The sequence below is a fragment of the Anneissia japonica genome, unplaced genomic scaffold (assembly GCF_011630105.1).
Source record: "Anneissia japonica isolate Jap-2015-1 unplaced genomic scaffold, ASM1163010v1 scaffold3019_len273136_cov204, whole genome shotgun sequence".
Taxonomy (NCBI): Eukaryota; Metazoa; Echinodermata; class Crinoidea; order Comatulida; family Comatulidae; genus Anneissia; species Anneissia japonica.
In genome coordinates, this window is record NW_022756235.1 from 143,386 (window position 1) to 153,742 (window position 10,357).

Here is a 10,357-nt window from a genome sequence, read left to right on the forward strand (position 1 = left end):
GAGGTGGTGCTCCGACGATCTGAACATTTTTAACCTGTTATAAGTCGATTTTTGAGAGTGTTTGTTGACAATACCAAGTACATAAACAAACATTTTGTTTTTTTAAATAAAGCCACGTACCATTTGACTTTCAATGTACAGGATGTTTAATTTGAGCACTCGAACTATGTATACACATATCTCATTACTCAAAACAAAAAATGAATAGGCATACTATATCGAAGTTGGCAACCTAGAATGTCGTGACACCAGTGGTGGTCCCAGTAGCATTAAACACATTTCATTCGATTTTATTAGAAATTGAAAGTTTGTGATCAAAATTATCTGTTTAAGGCTAAAATTAAAATTGTGTAGAGAATTCATAGACAGATTATCCTAGTGATCATTATTTTACAGAACATCGATTTCCTGGACAACGAGGTTTTTATAGACGATTTTTCAGTGCTTTGTCAGAGAAAAATACAATAGGCCTAGGCATTTGACAATGATCTTGTCACAGTCTTGCAACGTCAGCAGACAGAAGGCCTAAGCCCTACATTTCGTACGACCAGAAACAGATGAACATAAAACATTAAAAATTATTCAAATTGTTTAAAAGATGAAATTACATGAAAACGCGGATAATATTAATATTTTAAAAAATCAACGTTCATGTGTGACAACGAAATTACTTTTTGAGATCGTGTCCATTGTTCGGTGATATGAGGGTTTGCATTGTTTGGAGCGCCAAATACGTGCTTATCATTATTAAAAAAAATATAAGTGATTATATATTAATATTGATACAAAACTCAAGATTTTTTTTATATCTTACTTTTCACGAAGTAAAGAAAAAAAAAACAACAAAAAGTACCAAAAGTGTAGAACAGTAATAAAGCTGGTGGAGGTGATTATAGATAATAAATTAATTTATACTTATTTTTTATTACTAGAGTCATGCTTGTTAGACCATGGAGAAATAATAAATATGTTCCCCATGGTTAGACAACGGTTTCCTCTCGTTATATATCAGTAGGACGCCCTCTGATGGCACACTTAATTGCTTGGTCATAAAGATACCGTATGGTAAAATGTTTCAAAGATTATACGAAAAAGAAGAAATATATAAATAAATTATATTGCTTCTAGTATGTTTACAACTCATAGCTGCTTTTTATTGCTGTCTTTCTATATTATATATATATATATATATAAATATATATACATATATGCGTGTGTGTGCGAATAAAATACATGTTGTGCCTTAGGCCTGAAATTTAGGCCCTTGTTGGTCGATACCCTAACTAAAAAAAGTCCCATGTACCAGATAATGACTATAGTAATATGGAGAACAGTCACACTTTATGGCAGAGTTGTTTTGTTCTAAAACATTATCTGCACATTAAAGTTAATAACACATCCAATCAAGTGCGATCAAGTGTCACCGGAGCGATGAAAATAGTATATTGTATTTAAATCTGTACTATGCGTTTGGAGTCGTCTAACTGTCGATTGATCGCTAACAAGTACTGTCTATCTTAGACTTCCATGACCTACTTTTCTCTCTCCTTGGTCATACATGGTTTGCAAGGGTGAAATGAGGCATGCTTGTCCACTAGATCTAATTCTCATTTGTCAAACTATGCCAACACATGAAAACATTTATTATTTGTTTACATTTCTCAGTGCAACTTTCAAATATTTCTTTTTTGCTTTGACCTCAATTTGTCCGAAGGGCCGCCGGGTCGAACTTTTGCAGCCAGTACTTGTTCGCGCTGTTTAAAGACGGAAAGAAAGGTTGTAGTCTGATTTCCGGTTAGCTCCTGTCCATCTCGTTCTCTTCACGAGTCAAACGAATGATATCAAATCCGTGCATTTAAATGTTTGTCATCCGTTAAGGTGTTTCTATTTCAGTTCAGACATTTCCGACATTAAATTAAAGAGGTTTACAGTTAAACGCAGAAAATCCAGTAGCAAATAGTTGGCATAGCACAAGTTGAAATCGGAAAGAAAATCTTGTTAACTTTGAAGAGGGTGAGAACAGCTTTAAAACTTTTTTTTTAAACTGTAATTGTTTGATGTTCAGATCAGAATAATTACCCCGCCGATAACAACGAAATACGATATCTCAAGAAATGTTGACATTGGTCCTACTCTTATATTGCTAACGTGCTATCGGTCCTCTCAGTTTTCAATTATCGTTGATTTTGCATAGGACTACTTTAACAAGCTCACACTCAAGGGATACGCATTCTCTTACCCGCGGCAGTGTTGAGTATATTATCGCTGGAAATCACCGTGCTCTGGATACAACTTCTGAACAATTTCACAATGACCACACCCTTGTTGCATCTCCTGGTCATTATGGTCAGTGCATCTCTGGTCATTGCCTGCCATCGTTATATCGCTGCAGACTCAAACTTTTATGTCCACAAACACCCACAAGAACATTATTGTGAAGCAGACGTCGGTATGTACTTTTTACCATATGCTTAAGATTGTTGATGGTAACATTAAATAACACATCCAATGCATATTCAATAGTAGGGCCGTACTTAAGAATGCTCATGGAAATATCATTTGAAACCGTGCATTTAGGCCTATGTTTCATTTTGATTTTTATTAAATGTGAAATACATGCATGTTTGTTGAGGATCGCTTAATATGTCCATAATGGTGAGGTGCATGGCTATCCTCATTAAATAAAGTTCAAATAAATGTAAAAATAAGGTAAATAAAATATGTTATATTTTACGGATTTAATACGGTACCTATTTAAGTTTAAAAAGTATACTTTAAAATATATTTATTTCGGTAAAATTCCGTTCGGTATGTTGAATGTGATTGTGTACCATCGGCCTATTATCCTCAATCTACTAAAAACCAAATTAATCTTAAAATCCATACTTGCTATGTTTGCAGGCCTTTAGATAACAATAGGAGCGATAGGTGGTCATAGATCACATACAAAATACTTAAATTTTGATATTTTGTTGATAAGCCTAACCATCAATATTTGTATATTAATTAAATGTAGGCATAGTGAGTAAGCCAGTAGTTTTTTTAATGTGCTCTTTTTGAAATAGTATATTCAGTTATTTATGGTTTTATACGTACATTGTAGGCCTACGGTTTAACCCAGTAGTTTTTCTTTGTGAATTCTCGAAATTATTAGTTAAAGTCGATACCATTCCTCTATTTGACCGTGAACCTTCTTTGAATTGCTTCCTTCATCTTCTAAAAATAGCTTTATGGTAAATAAAATAATAGAAAGTGAAGATTCAAGTGGCAGACCTAGCAAACATGGGATTAAGAAATTCTTAAAACACAATCAGGCCGCTATCATCTTACTGCTCAGGTTTGCCCACCGCTTACTATGTAAAACAACTACAAAACTATCATGCCGTATACACGAAATTACGACCCATATAACCTTGATATATTTATATAGATTTCTTGTAGACCTAATTCATCAACTAACGTATTTTGACTTTGCTGCAATATTTGACATTGTTGGCAAGCTATGTTTAACACAACTATAAATTACGAGTTTGTATTATATTCAAATCTAAGTTCTAGCAAAGTTTGGAAATATTCCAGCAACTAACTCGAACTTCTTGGTGAAAACAACAATATTATGGAGGCTTAAATAATTTCAAAGAGACTTTCGTTGCATCAGCGATGGTGTCATAAACCATCAGACTTATGTGTTTAAATCACTTATGCCTAATGGACTTCTTATCTTCCGCACACTGTAACCTTGATAAAGTATGTCACCTCTGCTTGACATCAATACTCAGGAATATTTCCAAATATCTTGCAACTACTACAAACACTCCAGGTCTCATCAGTCAAATATGACCTACCAGAACGTACCGTACTGAAGAAAGTTGGAAAAGTTATACAAGTACAGCTTATTATGCTTATTCAATGTAGTTTATTTATATAAGGCCCAGAGCGCATTAATCCACAGCACAGATTGTATATACTTCAGATTCAATTAATGGTCAAAAACACTGTTAAAAACACTTTCAAAAAATATGAAAGCTGGGAATTGTTTTTTTCATTCAAACGTTATTGCGCTTACTGCATTGGTACGAGATAAGCGGTAAATACCGAAATAAAGATATTCTTTTCTAAAACATTTCTAATTTTTAAATCAAAACTAAAACCATACAAAAAGTAAGCAAATATTAAATGTTATTGTTCAATTTTATTACCTTAACGCAGACGGTTGCAAAGAGAAAGATTCGTAGCTTTTATCCTATAATTAATTTAGGCCTTGTTCTACTGAATGTTTGCGAAGTTAATAGATAAATAGGTCAGCACTACTGTACTACAGCTTTTAATTGTTAGTGGTCTGGTGGTGATCATCGAAAACTAGTTTCGTCTTATATTTGACCCCAGCTGTCTGAGACGATTACTATGTCCACTGTTGACGATTCACATAAAGACTTTATAACAGTATACTAGTCCTATGTAGGTCTACTAATCTTTTTGAAGTCAGAATTAATGTTCGAAAAAGAGATCCCGAAATTATTTGATTTTAACTATTTTCGGTAACAACCCCCTGCATGCTACACTGAGCTGTATAAAATCATTGTTAGTAGATACATGACAGTGAAACACTGGTATTCCCCTTCTAGAAATATCTCTCCCAGAATGGTTTAAATGCTTACGAACCATGTCATGTTCAGTTAAAAGTTAGAGGTTTGCCTACCGGATTCGAATTGGCAGACAGGCATTGGTATTTTAACAATTTTAGTAAATTGTAACGAAAGATGAACAGGAAATGACTTCCAACAACTTCGAAGGGTTTCCTATATGGTGTATTCAAAAGTTGCCGAGGCCTTTATTGGTGGTACCGGTACTGTACGTTAAAATATAGAAAAATCATTTGTTTCTTTAGAGAAACAAAGAAAGAATATTAATCTGCAAGACAACCTTGGGTTGCTGATAAATAATCCCAGTGTTAACTTATCCAAACAAAGATTAAAGGAGATTTTGAATCAGATCCTTTTTGGCAAATGGGGATTTTGCTCTTGCTAGAATATTAAGACCTTGTATTGTTCTTATTAAAATGAAATCACAGGTCTAAACCTCTATGCCATGCGCATCTTCGCGACGGACCAAATAATCAATCAGGAAACAACTTAAAAGTCATAAGTTATTGTGAAATTGTGATATATAGGCCTCGGTGACAACAATTTTGTTAGTAAATAAAATATAATTCAATGTCGGTTACACCTGTCTCTTATACACATCTAGATGTGTATAAGAGACAGGTGTGTGTGTGTGTGTGTGTGCGTGTGTGCCTGCCTAGGAATAAAACCATCATACAAGCCTATCATTTTAATATAGGGCTTAACGAATATGCTACCGTACCTATTCGCTAAAACAGCAACAATTTTATATACAGTATTTGTCCCACAAATATTCTCAACCCGTTAAAACGTACATCGTAGGCCTAATATGCGACACTACAGTATGAAAACATTTATGAATGAAAATTATAAAGCTATTTCAACGATGAATTTGAAAATACTCAAGGTTATGAATGGAAGACTACGATGATGATGGAATACTCCAAAGCCGCAAAGAGGCCCTTCACATCAATCTTTCACAAATTAAAATCCTTACAAGAGGTTGTTAGGATATGATAGAGCTGTCGTCTTAAATTATATCAGACCAGTTGGAGAGCGTTATGGCTAACTCAGATAGCGTCGGCCGACGCAGCCCACCGACCCGATTTATCGTCGGGGACAGTCTTGAGCCGTCGTGAAAAATATTAAACATGTTTAATATTCTACGACACGCCTGCCCCCGACGCACACCATCGCGCGACAACAAATCGCGTCGGGCTGCGTCGTACGACGCTGTCTGAGTTGGCCGATAGAAAACTTGGCCAACTCAATTCTGCACTCAACAAATTAAACTTCAATAGTAAGGTGACCACTGGTCTAGGTATAGGTCTATTATAGATATTGTAAATGTCACGATTTTATACCAAAAAGGTCAACTGACTGGACACTGTCACAAATACGCAGGTCAGCAATTTCCTCCAGGAGATTATTCTGAAATAGTGATAAAAGAGTGAATCTGTATCAAGTGTTAATTGACAAAAAACTTGTAAACATCCAGTTTAATGCTGATGAGAAATACCAAATATTTGTTGATGCAGTGACATGAGTATAACCCCGTCCCACCCCCTACAAGGTGCGCTGCCACTTCTACGCGTACGCCCATGTCAAAACAAATCGAATTATAATGTTCCAGCTTAGAATAACATTTTCATTCCGTCAACAATGTTTACACGCTACGATATTTAATAGTCTGTAATATTTACAGAATGTAATTACAGTGTGCGACGCATCTAGTTCATTTCACAATACTATGTTACTTTCGGTGCAAAACTGATTCGCTGTACCTAGAACAAGAAACATGCCGAAACCATGTAGAGATTATTTCAGCACATTACGTACGACTGACAACTCAATAACACAAGTCCTGTGAGGAGGCATGTATTTCCGAAGCCCCTAGCTGGGAATGTTTTCAAACATCATTGCAATTCTGTTGCCGCGGTTAGTAACGATGTAAATTGGTGTCAAATCCCATGCTTCATGTACAGACTGACTGGATTATAAATTGAATCAAATTGTTGTATCGAAAAAAGTAGCAAGTGATTTACGTGTGTGGGCCAGTTTGTATCCTCAATACTGTATTATAAATAAGAGTGCAGCATTTATTAGCAAAGAAATATAATACGAATTATTAATAATACTGTAAATAAAATTTTTAAAAATTTTTTAAAAAACACTCCCACCAACAAAAAATTAACAATAGCGACAATAACGTAGACGAAGACGATATGACGACTATGATGGTGTTATTGATGAAGATGGTGATAGATAAGGCGTTGGTGGTGATGATGATGATGCTAATGAAGATGGTGATGATGATGATTAAATGGTGGTGATGAAGATAATAATAATAACGACAATCAATAATGATGATGATAATAATGATGATGTTAATTGTAATTAAATCAAGGCGGTATTTAATACCTGGATTAGATGACAATGAACAATGATATGATGGTGGTGTTATTGGCGATGATGTTAGTGGAATGTATCGACAACTTTTCTACCCTCGGTGACAACAATTTTGTTAGTAAATAAAATATAATTCAATGTCGGTTACACATCGCGTTTCCTCGGTGATTGATTTCATTAGCACCTCAATGAGACCACAAACGGTTGTACAGTCTGCTAGAACCGTGACGGGTTATTACCTGTAAGTTCCTTATTTTATTACTTACCAAGTGGACCTTGGTAACGCGCGACAATATTTTATGAATTGTGTTGGTGATAATTAAAGGGACGATCATTATTAAACACAAATGATACATTATTATGGGCCAATATTTCTAAATTGCATCTAATACAGACCTATAATTATGTAAAAAACTGGGAAAGGTGGAAAAATGGTGGTTACACCTTTTTTCCCCAGTTTTTAAATATTGGAAAAAAAAAGGTATCTCATTAACCGTTCCCGAGGTTTCGTCAAATATGTTTTTTGTGTCTTAGAAAAATCAGTTGAACAACATAATCAAAAATGTGTTTACCTCCGGAGCCCCGGTTTAATAGGTGAATTGACCTTTCCGGAGTGTCAATCAAACTTAACAACTGACTAATCAGAACAGCGCTAGGAATACGCGCGCGTCTCACAAACACACGTGTTGTCCCACAAACGCACGTGTTCGCGTATGTTTTAACACTGTCGCCTTGTAGGACCTTAGCAACAATATCCAAGGGGCGGGGCTTAACGGAAAGGTCCATTCAGTTCGATAATGTTCTATGTAGGCCGAATTATGGACCTATACCGATAACACCCAACAACGTATTGTGCACTGAGTTTTATTACGAAGAAGAAAGTTGACAATGCCACGTTTTGTCTACGTTTTCCTTTAATTGATGCTAGCTTTAATTAAACGTTGAAAATGTCCTTGTCATTTTTGCAGTTACATCTGCCTCTACATATTATATATTAAAATGAGATTTTTTTTTTTACAATTTTAAAGAATAAGGGATGAATAATTGATGCGTGACGGATTAAAATAGCCCTACCTTTAAGAAAAATAAAAATCTGGTAATGTTTATATTTTCGATTTGTTCATCCCACTCAATAGTTAAACACCTTCTCCTTTAAGTTGTGTTTGTTTATATGGGACGTTCGTGCCGTTCTGTACATGTTGGTTTACATTGGATCAATGTACCTAAACTACGTGTGTCCATTTTTATTTTGTGCAGTCTTACGGCAGAGAAATAAATAATGCAGGCCTGTTTAATTTTATCATAGTTTAATTTTCTTTAGATAGACAGATATACATGTAACAAAACGTAAACGAACATAAGGAATACTTGATAGGAGAAACGGGATCGATCTCTCTCCTTAATTACATTTTGGGTGCCCGAAGTGCTAGGCTAGGTTTGTTAATGAATAAAACTAACGAAATCATTACAGTTATTTTTCGGATTTTCAATAATCCTGAGAAAAAAAAAAACTGTTGGTGCCATCGCTAAGTGAATTTGATAAAGTAGTAGAGGGCAGTTTGGCATTCGGAAACAGGGGTCGACATTCTGAGTCAGAAATCGGTGGGATTCGCAAAAAAACTGGATTTCGACAAAAGTGAAGTCAGCAATTTGGTCTTGGACAGTTAGTGGCCCTCCCACCCCTGTTACGTTACGACGGAGTTAAAATGGGGGATGGAGTAATCGTGAAAGGACAGTGTTGAAAAACGGAGGTGGGGGGGGGGGGTCGCAGTAACACGGCCTGCCTCTGTGTCCTCTCCCTGTCACTGCAATATAATTATCAATATTTCTAATCAGAGAGTTAAAATTAACTTAATACTACCACATAAAACTATGTATTGAAGTTCTCCATAATTCATGGAATGGAAATAAAAGAATAGGCCTAGCTGCAAAACTAATGATAGTAAACAAACGAATTGATTATCATTGTCGTTTAATAATCTTGTGAGATCAAGTGAAAGGTGTAAAGGGCGATTAATACATTGGAAAGCCAAGACTAATACCGTACATTTTTAAATTCATCTTTTGTTATTTTTCCTAGATTATGGGAACAACTTCCTAATGAAATTAAACAATGTACATCCATTTCGGACTTTCAAGCCCAGCTCACAAAACACTTGATCTCAAAATATTAATAATAATAATAACTATTAATTATCTCTGTTTTTCATTTTGTTATAGTTAAATCAATTTATTTTGAATTTACTTTTTTGTATATATTTATAATGTATTGTCATTGTATTTGTTTTTTGATGATGGAGTAAGAGCAGTTTGCTATTTGGGCTTATGCCTATTACTTACTCCTGGCAAGAATATTGTATGTATACTTTTTACTTTGCCGAATAAATATTATTATTATTATGGATTACGGTATCACTGCAGTATGATTATCAATATTTTCAATCAGAGAGAGTTAATTTAATACTACCACTTAAAACTGTGTATTGAAGTCCTCCATAATTCATGGAATGGAGATAAAAGAATAGCAGCAAGACTAATGGTATTAAACAAACGAATTGAGTATCATGGGACTGGATTATCATTTGCCTTTTCTCGTTCTCATCCGGAGCATTAATCTGTAAATTGAAATGCTAACTTAATAAAATATATTGGAATTAGCTTAACTTCTTGCCCACCGTTACAACGGGAATGTACGGTAGGCCTGCCTCACCTCCAATTCCCATGCGAATATTGTTTTATTAGAACCACATACGTTGTGATTAAAATGTTATCCGATAGGATTCTGTTCGGGTTCTTGACAATGAATTATTGCTTCGGGTGCTGTTTTGGGGGACGGTTATGCATTTTAAGCGAGTACCATTTTATGACATCAGCCAAAGATCACTTCTTTTAGCATCAAATAAAAGCAAATGTAATTTCTACATCTATTTCTAGATGTGAGATTTAATGACAAAAGGCCCGGACTCATTGTCCATGAAATGATTTAGTCTTGTTTGCGTCGTTGTGTGTAGATGCGGCAAGCGCTCGGATGGAAATTAATTCCTGTTTTTGTGTTAAAATTCACTCCCAGGAGAGATTTCGCCCAGGTGTAATTGTGTAAGGCATACCGTATGGTTTTAAGAAACTAGCATTACATAAATAGGCTATATTCGCAATGTTCGGAAGTATATAGGGAATGCTTCGGTCTAGAGGACTATATAATATGTGCCTGGCCGTTCCCTACGTTCATCTGATCTCAATTTAATTTCTGTCCCTCGCACCAACACTAAGACCTTCGGACACAGATCATTTTCATTTGCTGCAGCCACACTCTGGAACGCACTACC

General features: G+C 35.2%; 1 protein-coding gene across 1 annotated transcript in view; it reads left to right on the forward strand.

Annotated features, from left to right (window-relative positions):
- Positions 1 to 1,280: 1,280 nt before the first annotated feature.
- The window catches only part of LOC117124150 (metalloproteinase inhibitor 3-like), a 14,167-nt gene continuing 5,090 nt past the window's right edge, over positions 1,281 to 10,357 (forward strand). The window contains exon 1 of the mRNA XM_033270297.1: positions 1,281 to 2,449. Within this exon, the coding sequence (XP_033126188.1) occupies positions 2,311 to 2,449 (139 nt within the window). The 5' untranslated portion in view covers positions 1,281 to 2,310. The remainder of the gene's footprint in view (positions 2,450 to 10,357) is intronic.